Source organism: Vigna unguiculata, chromosome 1 (assembly GCF_004118075.2).
Source record: "Vigna unguiculata cultivar IT97K-499-35 chromosome 1, ASM411807v1, whole genome shotgun sequence".
Taxonomy (NCBI): domain Eukaryota; kingdom Viridiplantae; phylum Streptophyta; class Magnoliopsida; order Fabales; family Fabaceae; genus Vigna; species Vigna unguiculata.
In genome coordinates this window covers 40,463,898-40,480,663 of record NC_040279.1, presented here as the reverse complement: position 1 = coordinate 40,480,663, position 16,766 = coordinate 40,463,898, and the positions used below count along the sequence as shown (strand labels likewise).

The 16,766-nt window shown below is 33.2% G+C and overlaps 3 protein-coding genes across 4 annotated transcripts; all 3 read left to right on the top strand.

Moving 5' to 3' along the window:
- On the top strand, positions 1-7,853 carry LOC114176487 (zinc finger CCCH domain-containing protein 5). Of its 2 annotated transcripts, XR_003603008.1 has the most exons (8): positions 1-649; positions 720-884; positions 3,212-3,304; positions 4,708-4,824; positions 5,200-5,274; positions 5,471-5,667; positions 6,159-6,246; positions 6,942-7,223. XR_003603008.1 is itself a non-coding variant. In XM_028061542.1 (7 exons), exons 1-7 carry the CDS (start codon positions 92-94, stop codon positions 7,582-7,584), a joined length of 1,848 nt encoding a protein of 615 aa, XP_027917343.1. In that variant the 5' UTR covers positions 7-91; the 3' UTR covers positions 7,585-7,853. The 2 variants fall into 2 exon arrangements, 1 of the variants encoding a protein (XP_027917343.1); XM_028061542.1 differs by lacking the exon at positions 6,159-6,246 and having other exon boundaries at positions 7-649; positions 6,942-7,853.
- A 1,949-nt stretch (positions 7,854-9,802) lies between these two features.
- Positions 9,803-10,587, top strand: LOC114163535. The gene is made up of 3 exons (XM_028047841.1): positions 9,803-9,966; positions 10,042-10,135; positions 10,229-10,587. The coding sequence occupies exons 1-3, from the start codon at positions 9,918-9,920 to the stop codon at positions 10,383-10,385; spliced, it is 300 nt and encodes a 99-aa protein (XP_027903642.1). The 5' UTR covers positions 9,803-9,917; the 3' UTR covers positions 10,386-10,587.
- Positions 10,588-14,347: 3,760 nt separating this feature from the next.
- On the top strand, positions 14,348-15,702 carry LOC114194470 (BTB/POZ domain-containing protein At3g56230-like). Its single transcript, XM_028084725.1, has 3 exons — positions 14,348-14,666; positions 14,756-14,932; positions 15,152-15,702. Exons 1-3 carry the CDS (start codon positions 14,475-14,477, stop codon positions 15,593-15,595), a joined length of 813 nt encoding a protein of 270 aa, XP_027940526.1. The 5' UTR covers positions 14,348-14,474; the 3' UTR covers positions 15,596-15,702.
- The last annotated feature ends 1,064 nt before the right edge of the window (positions 15,703-16,766 follow it).

Sequence of the window (16,766 nt, the reverse complement as noted above, 5' to 3'; positions counted from 1 at the left end):
ATGAACAATCAAAAAATATAGAAAAGATAGAACAAAAGTTACACATTACACATAGAAGAGAAGAGAAGACAAAGGTTGGGTGAAGGGAGAAATGGAAGACGGCAAGAGTATGGGTCGAAAGGAGAAGAGGAAGGCAATGAAGAAAATGAAGCGGAAGCAGACAAGGCAGGAGGCGGCGGAGAGGGAGCGACGGGAGGAGGAGGGCCGCCTCAACGATCCGGAGGAGCAGAGGCGGATGCAATTGCTGGAGCAGGAGGAGGCGGAGAGAATGCAGAGGGACATCATCCTCTTTCAGGAGAGGGAGAAGGCTTTCATGGATATGATAATCACTCGACAGCAACAGCAACAGCAGCAGCAGCAAGAACAAGAGCAAGAGCAGAACATCGACCACGACCATGAATTTGAATACGTGGTTCAGGAAGAAGGCCCTCCGGAGATTATTTGGCAAGGAAACGAGATCATCTTCAAAAAGAAACAGGTCAGAGTTAGGGTTCCGGACAACAACAACGACAACCACAATAACCATTCGCAGCAGAATGACGACATTAGACCTACGTCCAATCCCTTACCCCCGGAATCGGAATCGGAATCGCGCACTCAGAACCTCCAGGACATTGCTCAACAAATACCCAATTTCGGAACTGAACAGGTTTCATTTCAGTAATCCTCTTTCTCTCTCACTCATTCACTCACTCACTCACTGCTTCTGTCTTTTCCAGGATAAAGCTCATTGCCCTTTTCATCTAAAAACGGGAGCGTGCCGCTTTGGTAGGCGCTGTAGCAGAGTCCATTTTATCCCTGATAAATCACCCACTCTTCTTATCGAAAACATGTACAACGGTCCTGGCCTTGCATGCGATCGGGACCAAGACGAGGGCCTCGAGGTCTGTTCATTCACTTCATCGTATCCTCTTCATTCTTCACTTACTTTCATAAGCCAATGCTCTTTTTTCTTGATAATCAGCAACTATATCTCACTCCCTTCTGCTATTTTTTTCTTCGCAATCATCATCATCATAAATCCTCCATTCAAACTATTCTATTCTATTTTCACCCTCCCCCTTACATATTGTATATACATCAATTTGCATCGTTTTATATGCTTAAATTCGTTTTTCATCATTCCAAAATCCACGCACTTCTTCATCTGATATTTCTTCTTTTTAAGGGAGTCTATTCAATTCTTGGACTCAATAATAATCACAGATTCATTGCAAGATTCATTTTGCTGGAGGCTAATGATATTGGCCTTGGTTGCTCAATGTTAAAGATATTGGCTGTTGTATCCTACTTGCTGAGCCTGAGAATAAGCTTTTACTATTAATCCCACCTTCCTTGTTACTCGCTGAATTCGTTTGACTTTTATTGTACCTGTCCCTTTTTCCTTGATTTTATTAGCAATCCAAGTCTGTTGTTCACAATGTATTTCGCATTATACTTCTGTGAGAATTTGTTTTTCTGGTAGGAGGGAAAGAATTTTTGTTTCTGATACTGTCTGAATTAATATTATGGCAGCATACCATTTTAAAATGTTTAGATTGATTATTTAAAACGTTTTCTTCCAGATCTTTGCTATAAAATTCCAATATTTCATACTCTAATAATTTCCATGTTCATGCTCCTTAACCGTACGTAGTTGTCAGGGGTTATCCAAGTCTTGGCTTATGGACCCATGTCGCAGCCTAATTGTCATGACCTTCAAAGTGTTTGAGATTGCGGCAGCAAGAGCTTAAAAATATTTACTCAGTTAGTGATTGTTAAAATAACTTGTTACTGTGATTTTTCTATTTTTGTCTTTTTCCTGCAGGAGGGATGGAGAATTTTTCCCATAAAGGATTTTGTGTTATGTTTGATCTGCTTATGTCAACGAAGCTCTGACGTCTCTATTGCAAGTCATGCTTTGCATTATGTTTTCATGTTTTTTGGTTCTTGTATAATTAGACAGAATCATTGTAGAATTTTAATTAGAAAAGTGCATCTGACATTGCACTTCATATCAGATGCCACATTATCAGGGTACTGAGACCTTATATATCATTATGAACCACAAAATTCAAGACCTTTAGAGGACACAGTTCGTAATAAATCTGGTTATTTCAAAACTCCTGTTAACTAGTGCCCTTAAGATCTGTTTCATGTAGAACAAATGTATTAGTTATCATCAAATTATACTATTTTAATATTAAATTAAATATTGTTTTAAAAATACTACAAATTTGAACAATATATAACTGATGTTTTTGGTTAAAATTACTACAATGATCCGTAAAATATTTATCATTCCTTTACCAATTTCATGGTTAGATAGCTAAACTTTTACTGTAACATGGAGCGCTGGACTCTCCATTCTGGGCTACTTATGTAAACTGTTGTAGGGGAGTGCTTTTCTATAATAATATGCATACTTATCAGTGTTCCACAGTTTGTGTATGCATGATCATAGAGATAATATCCCATGATTCAATGGTCAGGTTTATTAAATTTATGTTTGGAGTGATAAGGTGACTTAGCGGTTAGATGGAAGGGAAAGGAGGGAAAAGTCATGGAATCGATCACTTCTGCTAATAATTTAGAGAAATAAGATTGATTTGGTGAGTTTAGAAGGGAGGGTGGGAGAGGTTGTGGGTTCAACTTCCCCCTAACAAAAACTAACAACTAATATTTGCCGATCAAAAAATAAAATAAGATATATGCTTGAATCATACAAAAAAAAGTATTAAATGACATGTGTGTATTTGGTTGGTTAATGCTTTATATGTATTATTACTACCTCTATTCCTTTATATGAGAAACAAATAATTGATTTGAATTTGGGGAAAATAGCAAAGTTAGTTAATTTTATTGACAATGCTTCAAACTAAAATATTATTTCAGAAACACCCATAGAAGTAAATAGTGTAAGTGTTAGTTATATTATATATGTTGACATTACTAATTCAAAGGATAGTTTTTCCCACCAACTATTATATAGTTAATAGTCCAATGCATGCATCCACCTTTATGAGAAATGAATTAATATCTCATCAATAGAATTCACAATAAATTAAGTGTATAAAAGGAAGTTATCAATTAATATATTTTAGAATAGTTGTATATTTTCTGTAATTAGGGCCAGAAAATGACACCTCTTTATTTCTTGTATAAAGAACCTTATGTAATATCATATTTTAATGCATAATATCTTTTTTGACCTCTTTAACCCCTTTGCCAGTATACAGATGAAGAGATTGATCGCTGCTTTGAAGAATTTTATGAGGATGTCCACACAGAATTCTTGAAGTTTGGGGAAATTGTGAACTTCAAGGTTATTTTTTACTGCTGTGTGTGTATAAGTTTAACTTCTGAAATTTTGAAAATATATTTCTCATTTCAGTTTGGCATTTAGTTCATACTAACATGTTAATGCAATTTTCAATATCTCGGAATAAAATTTTATGGGTTCTCTGTAATATCACAAAAGCTAATCAAATATGATTTATATCTAGTTACACAGAGACGTCAAAATAAATAAAATGGAGCCATTTTTTAGATCTATTTGTCTTGTTTTGTCATTGTTTTTGACCCCTCCCCATATGTGCGTGTGTGTTTATATCCAACATTTTGAAAAACAATTCTGTGGTTTTTGAAAACATAGTTATCGATAGAATGATATAGTGGGATAGTGTTGCAGATACGCTCTTGGTCACTATGAAACTTAAATATCATCACAATTTTAAGTAGTGGTTGTGATAAATGGTGCAATTGGGGCATTTTATGGGTGGTGGTAAGGCATTGCAAGAACCTTAATTGAGCCTTGTAAGTGTCACCTATGGCTTTCGGGGGTGATGGTATTCACCTCTCTTCCATTGAATTGGAGATTTCAACTTTAAATGAAAGCCTAATTTTCCCACTAACTCGAGCACGTTCATTCTCACCAACACCCATCTTTTTGTAGCAATAGTTTGCAGCTATGCCCGACCTTTGTCAGCATGGCCCTGTTCTGTATTTTCTGCCCATTCCTGTTCCCACTATGATTATCAGGGTTAGCCATCAACCATTTTTGGAGTTCGAGAAAAGGTTTTGTGAAGAATGTGTGCTTGGCAAGAATGTGTTCACAAATACATCGTTATACTGTTGACAGAATAAAAAATAGAAAACACCCTTTCTGTACACAAAACATATTTGAGAGACCTGACCTTGACCCACATGTCACTTACACCGATTTAAACCAAAAAAAAAAACATCAGTAACCTACTTACCAGTTCCACCTGCATTTCTCCTTTTATTTTCCTTTATCAGATTTGTAGACCTCAGTTTGATAATAATTTGCTCTCTCTTGCTAATTATCTTCTTTCTCTCTTGCCTTTCCATTTTTACTCTGCAATTATTTTTTTCTCGCTATTAATGAATGCTTTAGTTTTGAATAATTTGGTACATTTTGGCATGCATAGTATATAATCTTTATTATTTAAGACTGATCTAAAACTCAACCATTGCAACCATTCTGCTATCCAGCATCACATGCAGCCATTTCAGGATCAGCCGCCCGGAATTGTCACTTTATGTGAATGAATAGATAAACAAAATTTTGAAAACCAAAATGGAAGAAGCACTTGTTAAAACATTTTGAAGATTGGGTCATTGTCTCTTTGATTTCCCAGCACCTCCTACTCACACAATTTCTTTCATCTTATGGTCCTAATCTTGTTGTCTGTGTATCCTTGTCAGGTGTGTAAAAATGGTTCATTTCACTTGCGAGGAAATGTGTATGTACAGTACAAAGCTTTGGATTCTGCTCTGCTCGCAGCAAACTCAATGAAACGTCATGACTTTGCCGGAAAACGGGTATCACATTTCTATATTGTTTTTGTCAAATGAAATTGTTAATGCTACAAGTATGATTATATGAAATATCATTCAAGCTTCAAGCAATTCACTTGCCTTTGGGTAATTTTCGATAACTAATCCATTTAATGGTTTTCTCAATTTATATCATGTAACTCGTGTTATATTGGAGAAAAATCTTAAAATGTTTGATACAAAACTCGTTCAAGGTGGAGCACATTTTGATGCGAATGGGGCTGTGGAAGTTTAGTTCTGTATAAAAAGCATAAATGTTTGATACATTGAATGTTCAGACGAATTTTTCCAAAAGATGGATTTTTTGTTCATAGATTTAGCATTCATATGTTTATCTCATCAGGCTATGCTTTATGGCAGGTAACTTGTCAATTTGTTAACTTGACAAGATGGAAGGTTGCCATATGTGGAGAGTATATGAAATCGGGTTTCAAGGTATATGAAATGACTACCATCTTATGATTTTTCTTTCTTGGATTCTGCCAAGTCCTTCTGGGTTTCATTGTGCAAATCTTATGAAATATAAACTCTTGGTTAACAACAGAAGCTTTTGACTTCAAAAAAGATGTTAGAAAATGTTTCATATTATGAAGCATGCTCACAACGGTGTTCCTTTCTTGCATCTTAACAGACGTGTTCTCACGGAACAGCATGCAATTTTATTCACTGTTTTCGTAATCCTGGTGGAGACTATGAATGGGCTGATTCTGACAAACCTCCCCCAAAATTTTGGGTAGAAAAGATGATCGCTTTATTTGGTTATTCTGATGATTACGAGACTTCAAGGGAGCAGGGAAATTTTAGTTTGTCAAAAACAGATTCTGACAGGTGTGCTTTCATTTTAATGTTGCTCATTACATGACATATGATGGATTAAATTGGTTGCCGACACATTGTAACCAATTAAGATGGTTGTAAATTAAGCAAATTTGTGGTAAATTTAGCATGATATGATGGGGGATGATTGTTTGCGATTGGTGTTGTAAAGGTTCAAGTAAGGGCAAGGCTTTTAGGGTAGGCGTGATGCAAGTTCTGTATAATATTGTATTTAAGAATTCATCGAGGATCAGGGTCAGGAATCTTCCAGAGAGAATCTGGGGAGGAGAACGTTGGTGTGAGATTGCTGCTGTTTTCACTAGATACTCAATTCTGAATTTCTTTATTGTTTCAGAACAAACAAAAAATAATAATCAAGCCCTTTCTCACTAGGCAGGGTTCACTAGATGGATTAATCGAGCCATAATATTCTGTTGTGTATCATGCTTATTGACAAACCATTAGCTTCAAAATCCTTATTTGTTTTGCCTTTGGTTTTTCAGGATCTGCTTCTATCTATCCTCCATTTGATTTACTCTCCTTGTGTTTTTCCCAAACCATCAATAATAAGAATCTACCAGCTTCTGTACAGTAGGCAACTTTTTCTTTAATCCGTCCTTTTCTAATACTATCTTGTCTAGTTAATCGAATGTAGCATTCTCATGTCTTCTACATTAAGTTTAATTTTGTCAGCTTTTCATGGATTAGCATTCAGTTCCACACAACATTACAGTTCTTATAGTGGATGTTAAAATTTTCCTTTGATTTTAAGTGGGTACGTTTTAACGTGAATAACACTTGAGTCACTTCTTCCTGCATGAATCCTATGGTTTACATCACCTATTTCTCTATGCCTTTTGTGATAAACCCTAGATACTTATGTAACTCGTGGAGGAACTATCTAAAACTTCCTATCAAACAGAGGAAAAGTTTTAGAAGAGATTGTAGAGTTTTACTTTCTTCATGTCTTGTATGATCAATCCTAGATACTTAAGCTATTTGACTTGTGGAATAGCTACCTAAAACTTCCTAACAAATATAAGAAAAGTTTTTGAAGACTCCATTGTAGAGTTTTGCTTTCTCCCTTGCTGCATTGAGGGAAACAACTAAAGTGTTGTGGCTAAAAAAATTTTGTGAAGAAAATGACTTGAATAATTTTCTTCAGATAGAATTTCAGGTTATTCAACGTCTTTATTTATTTTATCATATTTTGTTTAATTACGTCAATATATCTGTATATTTTTCCGTGTGAATTTATACTTGTTCTCTATCATAATGCTTTGAAGGTACCACTGTAGAAGGTCAAGATCCAGAGAGATGGATCAGATAAGTTGTGGTCATTCTGGTAAAAGAAAACATGAAGATGAAAGAAAGCAAAGAACTCCCTATGAGGATCGGAATGCTAGCTTAAAAAACACTCATAAAAGAAAATCCAGAGGCAGAACTCCAGATACTGATTCTGACAGAGAATTAGACAAGGAGGAAATTAGGGAAAGACGCCATGAATACCCTAGGAATGGCTCATTTAACAAGAACAGGGATGAAAATAGCAGAAGCCATGAAGAGGATTCTGATGTGGATTGTGATACTAGGGACAATGAAAAACAGCATGGAAGAAACCCAAGAAAGTGCGATAAAGACACCAGGGTCTGGATTAATGAGGCTGCTGGTTTGGATGGGGACAGAGATGTGAGAAGGCACCGTATTAGGGAAAGCTCAGGACATCAGAGTGGTGATGCTTCTGAATCCGACAAAGATTTGTTTGGTAGAGTGGAGATGGAAACACAACATGATTACTCTAGGAAAAGCTCCAGACACAGAAGATCGGGTGTTCAGGTATCTATAAAAAGAAGAGATCAAAATGACAAAGTTGATAGAGATGGGTCCCGGAAGGACAGTTACAAACGAGATCATCACAAAAAGAAGTGATCATATTTAGAATTGATAATATATCTACGACTTTGATTTGATGCACCCAAACTACCTTGACGCATATTAAAATCCCTCCAATGCCATAACTCCATTGTCCAATTTTATTTTTGCGAAAAGCGTACAGCACTATGATTAATGTAAATTCACACAAGGGAATGAGACAAACACTACAAGAATGTTTTATTGAAAGATTATTAATTCAACAAGGCGAAAATCCATGTAAACTATGGATATGAGCTGAAGGATGAAACAAACCCTTGACACTATTAGAGTTCTATTTTAAAAGAAGCTACGATGTTTCTGGGAAAGGGGCAATTGATTGAAATCAAACTACTCAGATTTGAAAACATGGAAATAAGCTTTGAAAACATGGAAATAAGCAGCGAAATACGCAAGAACCAAATCTACGAACACGTCCAAATTGACCACTTGATCTTTCTCTTTCTGGTATTGTAACTGTATGAATTACTGGGACTGGAATCCCATAAACAGGTTCTACCATATAGTGGTGATATGGTGATGAAGGGCTGGGATTTTGCGGTTGAGCCACTTCCGTCTCCGGCATGAATGTGCCATAGTTGTGTTCTTCAACATGAATCCACGAAGAAGGTAAGGGTGGAGCTGATGGCTGGGTGTTGGATGAGGAACAAGAGCAGCAACAGTAGTGTGGTTCATGCTCGTGCCTCTTCTTCTTCCTTTTCTTTTTGGACCACAACCTCAGTTTCTTCACAGCTTTGATCACGTTTTTCATCAACCTTCAAATGGGATACGGATTCGCATTGGCATTTGCATATATACAACAACTTTGAAAACTGATGCACCGTTATAGAAATAGGAATAGGAGCGCCCTCAAACACGTTTTCATTACTTTTCAAATATTTTACCGTTATCTATCCACTACTATTCTACACTTCTTTACGTTACATGGATAGCTCTTTTATTTATTTATTTATTTTTTTGATTTCTCCTATCTAATCCAATTTCTCATATTTAAGGTGTTTAAAAGTCATTATTTGGACTGCAAAGTTAAGCTTAGGCAAAACACGATACGTAATTTGGATCGCTCATGTCATGTTTTTCCTTCACTTACCTTTCAAGCCATGGAGGATTTTATTTTTCCGATGCAACGATACTTACCAATATTATATATATATATATATATATATATATATATATATATTTATTTATTTACGTGGCATGATCTAACAAATTGAAGAATGAAAAAGGTTATTTTATGCTTACCTGATACTTAATATTGTTTGGATAACACGTCTCATCTTTTCAACTTTTGTTTAATTAGGAACTAATTTAAACTCGTGATTTTAATTTTGATATTAATTGTTGAATCAAACATTTATTAGTTAAAAGTTATAAACTTATCCAAAAGTGAGAAATCTAATTATGATTTAGTCCACTTAATTTTGTTATTAGATAAGTAATGTCATCGATAACAATTTATTTATAAGAAATTATATGGATTTATTTGTTGATGTTTATAGTAGGTACACACATGGATTTATTTCTTTAAAAATAAGTCTGATATTTTCAATATCTTTACTCAATTCAAAACAATGTTGAACTTCAATTAAATCAAAAAATCAAAGAGGTTCAAGCTGGTTGGACCGGTGAGTTTTTGATTCTCACAATATAGCTTTCAAAGTATATGTTTCTGAATAAACATATTTTATACTAAACGGTCAAGTGATTTTTGTAGGCTTTTTAATAAATTTAGAACTCGATATCAATAGGCCTTCGATCCTTATTAGAAGCTAAAAGATCACAATTACTAAAAAAATCTCTTAGAATAAATAACATTAAAGAGTTAGAAAGTATTTAAAAATTATTAATTCCTTTCAGCTTAGAAAAGTGCTTAACTACTGCACGACAAGTTAAAGAAAAATGACAGTTCATGTTTTTATCAATAATCTCTATTAAGTAATGTTTTAGATGATTTGGCAGGAATTGTTGCAGTGCGATGACGATACAAGCGGTTTCATGGAGCATCTGTATCAGCACCACTGATCCAGGTAAAACAAAATCCGTTGGCTCCCTGTGCATGCCACATGATTGTAATAAAGCAAATCAATAGACTTTGCAAAAGTGGATCCACAGAACAAAACCAGCACAGACAAGCCTCTAGTTTAACTCAATTCCAACGTTCCAATCTCCAATAAAACAGCCAAAACCCCACTAAACCCATGGGCCAACCCAAGCACCAAAAACAAAGTCACAAATTTTCAACATCACCCTCACCCACCCTTCTATAAATATTCTCCCTTCCCCTCACACCATTCATCACCTTCACTTCTAATTCCTCAATCAAACACAACATGGAGGCACTTCAATCATGGGTTTCAGACCACAAACTCACCACCATTGGTAAGCACTTACTCACCTTTAAAACTAGTTTACACTGTTCAATGCAAAAGATGATAATTTTAATTATTATTACAGGGGCGCTCTGGGCATCTGGAATTGGAGCATCACTTGTGACTTATTCATGCAAAAAGTCGCCAATGAAGCCTAGTCTCAGGCTTATCCATGCCAGGTACAGTACCTTTTTTTCTCAGAAAACTTTAGCTTAAGAATAACCATTTTTAATCTATTGTAAGTGTAATTAATGAATGATATGGTTTCGCAGGATGCATGCTCAGGCGCTAACTTTAGCAGTGTTATCTGGTGCAGCTGCTTACCATTATTATGAGAAACCTTCTCTTCAACCAAAACCAGTGGCAGATAATATTCCTGCCACCAGTTTCAACCACCTTCTCCAATATGAAATTCACTGTCCTTTCTAAATCAAAAGTAAAAACAATAAGGATCATGCTATTAAGATGTTCTTTATTAAGTTATTGCTATTTCCTAGAATGAATGTTGTCGGATAATGATCACACTCCAGAACAATTTGCATATATGTGTGTTTGTTCTGAGAAGTTTCATGAGAAGTGTAATGTATATAAACAACTTTTATGAGAAGTTTAAGCTTGATTTGCATTATTATTCTTATAAAGTCTATTATTCATTATAATTACATTAGAAAAAAACAAACAAGCATAAACTTTAGCGGTTTTGGTTTTCCTTAAAAAAACAAACAAGCATCGATATTCAAAAAATGAAATCCAGAAAACAGCATCTATAATTTCACTGAGTAAAGAGAACACGTGCATTCCATCCAAAGTTTGAAAGAAAGAGTTTTAGCAATACATAATTTAACACGTATAAAAATTAAAAATAAAAAATGAGACCAACATAATATTATAATTTCTCTTGAAAGTTTTAAACAATAGAAGGAATGTGTTAAAAAGTCAAGTATCTGTCGTTATTAAACTCCTTTCTTTCGACTTCTCCCTCTCCACCACACTCGAGTAAATTTGTAACAAATCATTGTAGATTTTTTTTTTTCTGTACACTAAATCAATTCTAGAAATATTTTTCCAAAAAAATACTTTCTCACTTTTTAGTATTCTGAAAATCTGAAAATTTTGATGGGGTGCTGGAAAAAAATTTGAAAGAGTGCAAGAAGAAAGAGCCAACAAAATTTTACCCACAAACTGAACCAACCTGCGTCAATTGGCCCAACCCAAGTCAAAATCTAATATCTCTTACTTTTATTGATTATATATTATTTAAGAGATTAAATAATTTATTGTTATATATGTAAATAAATTTCTATTATATATATATATATATATATATATATATATATATATATATATATTAAACAATTGTTTCCGGTCCCCTATTAATAACCTATCTATCACATTTTGAACCAAATAAGCCCTAACACACAACATATAAAAGGTAGGTTGGTTAATCATTAAGCACATACCAAGCTATATTGTATTATAATTTTTTTAATTTAAGTTTTAGGTGCCAAAGAGAGAGTTTTGTAACCAATGATAGACTAATCCAATATAAAAAAAAAATAGTATTTTTCTAAAAACATACCAGTGTTTTATTTGAAAAAAAAGTGTAAACTAAGAAAGGAGTTTAAAGGAGAGAAAATATTATTTAGAAAGATAAATTAATTTGTGAAATTATTAAACATCAATGATATGAGAAAAAGAAATAGAAAAAATTCACAATAAAACTTTAGAAAAACATCATGTAATTTTTTTTACCATTATCATCAAATTTAATAATGACAATATATTTTACAACTTAGTAATATACTCTTAATACATGCTGTTCAATGTTGGAAAAAAGAAATATTTACTTGTTATTATTTGACTTCAAATTTTGATGACAATGATATGAAAAATTGATTTATAAGTCTTGTACAAAAATCAACATCATAATAAAAATAAAGGACAAAAAAAATTATATTTACGGTGCCAAAAATATTGGTGTCTATATGTGAATAAAATTTGTGATTGACGAATAGTTAATAGTCATGAGTATTTATTATTCACAAATATCGGGATAGCAAATGTTTGAATATCCGTTTATAGATGAATTCAGTGTGAGTATTGATGAACACATAATATATAAGTATATTCATGCATTAGTTTAGGGCATTTTTATTCATTTGTGCATTATTAGACTCATTTCATCATGCATTATCTAGTTTCGGATCATATATTTGGATTGGTGCGTTGTTTGTGTAAACAGGTCTGAAAGGAGTAAGTTAGAAGCAAAACAGCATGTCCCACAAGTGCCTGGTGGAGTCTTCCACGATTTGTGGATTTGGCTTCAAAGATACGAGTTTCAAAACAATTTGTTCCACAGGTGCCTGGTGGATTTTTCCACGACCTGTGGTTTTTTGCAGCGAATTGGAGGATACAAAACAGGATGTTCCACAGATGCCTGGTGAGTTTTTCCACGACCTGTGGAGTTTGCTTCAAAAGATCTTGCGCAAAACAGAGTGTTCCATAGGTGACCTGTGGATTTTTTCACAAATAACCTGTGGATTTTCTAGCGAGAAACTTAAAGATTACGTGAACTCACAAAGATTTAAAAGGAAAAGAAAATATAAAGAGGAGAGATAGGGGGAAACGGTTAGAGGAGAGAGAGAGAATCATCTCAGCAAAGGAGAACGTGTGGGAAAAGACAAAAGGGTTCACGGAAAAAAACTTCTTCTTCTTCTTCCTCTGGGATTCGTCTGTTGTTTTGGCTACCGTTTAGAGTTTTTTATTTCAGTATGCAGAACTAATTTCTTTTTGTTGGAGGATTGATGTAAGACATTAGATTATAGGTTCTACTCTTTACATTTAATGTTTTGTTAATGTTCTTCATCTCAGTGCTCTGTTTATGGTTTTATCGTTTATTTATGAGCAATTTCACATTGGGAAATTGGGGATTGGTTGCGACTATAAACGAGACAGGTTAGATTATGTCACAATTGAAAAATTAGGCATATCTAATTAATTTGCAATAGAGATCATTATTGATTTTTCATGATTTTGTTGAATTTTTGTAAACTGAACTAAGAAATTGGGGGTTCGAATTCAATAAATAGATTTTACCTACTAAGGGATTAGGGATAAAACAACTCTCAGTAAACTCAAGTGGATGATTACATTACTTACATCAATTGAAAACGAGTAGAATTTAATAGAAAAAAGTACGAAATCAATCCTCTAACAATTCTTCTCGAGATTACATTTTTTGTTATAAATTTTATGCTTGCAATTATATTGATTCGCATTTGCTCAAAATTATGTTAATTAGAAATCTAGTATTCAACAAATCAATTTCAGAGGATGATATTTGATTACTACGTTAACGATTGGTTCACTTGCCAAATCGTTCATCAAGTATCATAGTACATATGAATATTTGTTATCTGAAACAAATAATTAAAATTTAATTTATATTTTATTAAGTTAAATTTAATTAAAATTTAATTTTAATTAATATTTTATTAGATTAAATTTAATTAAAATTAAAATTTAATTTAGTTTATATTTTTTGTAATTTTATTTTAAAAATTTATAAAATACATTTTTTAAAATATATTTATGAATTTACGGGTGTATGTAGGTTTTAAAAAATCCATAAACATTTTTAAACGGAAATTCAACACGTAATAAATAAATAATAAATAAATTTTTTTATTACAAGTCAAGTTAGAAGAAGACATTATCCCTTCTAGACCGTTGTCATTCTTGATCATTGCCTTAAGCTAAACCACGTATAAAAACTACATAAGTAGTTAGTTGTGAGTTATTGCTCTCATTTATAGCCGATGCTGAATTGATTAATCCTTCATGCTGCTGTTGTACCAAATACATAACCAATGACCATGATTCACCAATTAATCATGCCATCTAATAATGTTCCTTCCACCTTTCGGGTATAACCTAAATATCCAGCCTGGCCTTAAAATACATTACATTAAACTAATCTTAATATCAATAATTAACAATGCTTCCAGGAACAACAACAGGGAAATCAAAAATACAAAGGTGGTTAGAGGAATGGGCTTTGCTTTGCTCATTTCTGCTGTTGTGTGGTTGGAAAGTCTTCTCTTGCCTAACTGCATCATTCTTTCTGTTAACTACTTTACTTAACACTACTCCATAGAGATAGCCTACCAAACACCTTCCTCTACTCCTTTATTATAAATTAATCTACAAAAACTAAATGATGGGACATTCAACCTAATATATATACTTTTTTAATCATACAAAACTTTAATAAATGTATACCACACAATAAACTACTCTTACAAACTTATCATATGCCAATTTTGATTATATAATAATGTGTGGTATGCATATAGGATAATGATGTACATCTTCTAAATGAATTGGACATCATTTATTACGATGGGTCAAAGAAATGCATTATATAAAGAATGGAGGAAAGTGGCAACTCTTTCAATTACCAAGTTCTTTCTGCTGCGATTTAAGAAAGCAGAGGAGTAAGGAGAAGCAGAAACAGACATGGATTGTTGCGTGTGTACGACGATGCCACTGATACTAAGGCCTCCGAGGAATACAATATGTGGTGCATGTTACGAAGGAGTAAGGAGCATAATCAACATGATGAGCAATTTCGAAACTGAGAAAGTAAAACCAACAATGGCCAATCCAAATCCAAACCCTTCTCCAGTTTCGCGAAGAAATTCGAGTAAGGCAAGCTCTGATTCATTGCTTCTTCAAACGTTTGATTAACAAAAAAGAACTATATTAGTTAGATTATTTGTTTTGTTTTCTCTCTGTAGACACTTGATGATTGCATAAGATGGTGTTCAGAGCATATAGAAGAGTTTAATGAACAGAAGGAAGACTTGGTTTTTCTGAGAGGCTTCGTTGCAGCCTTCAAAACACAGATTCACACAGATATATTGGTCACACCAGGAAGACACGGTCCACCTATCCCCGCACATAAGTCCATTTTGGTAAGCTCTTTTTTAAGTAATTTCAGAATCAAATAAGGCATCTACACCTTCTTAACCCAAAACCTTAAGACAATGGGTTTACGAGTTTTTATTCTTTTACAATGCTCTTCTTCTTTATTTTTAGTCAATATAAAACTTAGACTTACACTTAGATTCTTAACGAATCAAACTGTATGATTCTAGTTAGCAAGGTGATAAGAGCATGATATAATGTTACAGGCTGCAAGATCAGAAATATTTAAGAACATGCTAGAGTGCGACGAATGCAAAGAAGCACCGAGTAAGAGCATAACTATACCCGATCTGAAGCATGAAGAACTTGAGTGTCTTCTTGAGTTTCTGTACAGTGGAAGATTGGGTGAGGAAAAATTGGAGAAACATGTGTACGCGTTGTCACAAGCAGCGGATAAGTATGTGATCCCACATTTGCTGAAACACTGCGAACGCTACCTTCTGAGTTCGCTAAGCACTTGCAATGGCCTTGAGACACTTGAGATTGCAGACACTTGTTCCAACCACAAGTTGAAGGAGACAACCTTGGATTTCTTGGTTAAGAACATTGACCGTGTTGTGTCCTCACCCAAATTTGAAGCTTTTGTTCACAGGAGCCCGCACCTTACTGTGCAACTGGTTACAAGGGCCTTTGTCAATGGTGCTAAATGATCCATTTCTCTTTATGTTTAAGAGCTACCGATGCTTTATTTTTTTAAATTCAGCAGTGTATTTATTGCTCAGACCCATAAATGATAGAGTAATGATATTTTTGACAATTTTTTATTACAAAATGAGGTATCATATTTTAAAAAATAATTTTGGAATATTAAAAATAAAAAAATGAAAAAATGAAAAACTACTTACAAAATAACACCTCATATTATAAGAGAAAGTTGTCAAAATTTAGTAGTAAAAAGTCATTTTCCTAAACCATATCCTTTAGCAGATTAATATAATTCATGAGTTTCTTTCATTTAAAGCACCTCTCGCATTTCCTTTTTTAAGTAAATAACATATGTACTTAAAAAATACTATTATATTCCCTTTTTCTTCGAATAAAATGTATCACTCTCTAATAACAAATTGTCATATATGGTGAATTATTAAATTTTATGATAATTTTTTAAAAGATTATATAAATTATAAAACCTTATTGATTGACATTTTTTTTGCTTTCATGTTACCGTAATTAAGAAAACGAGACGCCAATAAAAGAAGACAGTCAAACACAGAAAAAAAAGAGTATCGTATAAATCATTTTACAAATCTTATTGATTGTTTGTTCTCATGTCAAGTAAGGCCATTTGCGGTATGTCCGTAATTTCCACTAGCACTTCTATAAAAAAATATATATATTTCAAAAATTTGAAATAAATTTTTTCTATTTTAAATTTTATATTATGAAATACATTTTTTTTATTTTATTTTACATTATATATATATATATATATATATATATATATATATATTCTGAAATACATTATATATCTAATTATTTAAAAAATTTATGGTGGTACGACGAGAAACATAGGGGTGCAGGAAGAAGTAGCCTCCATTTAAACTACATTTTCTGTTGATGTGTCCAGAGTAGGTAAACCCGTCCATTGAGGCCTCATTTAACAAGATCTGACCCAATCGGTATGAAGCCCATCATAGGACTTAGTTTTTTGTCATTTAAATATATTTTTAAGTTTTCTAATATTAGTGATTTTTTATTTTAATTTCTATAATTTTTTTATAGCAGCTCAATTTTTTTAGTATTTTATAAAATGTGTAAATTTTAGCTTTAATTCTTTAAAAATATGTTTTACTTTTATTCTTTCAAATTTTTATTATATCA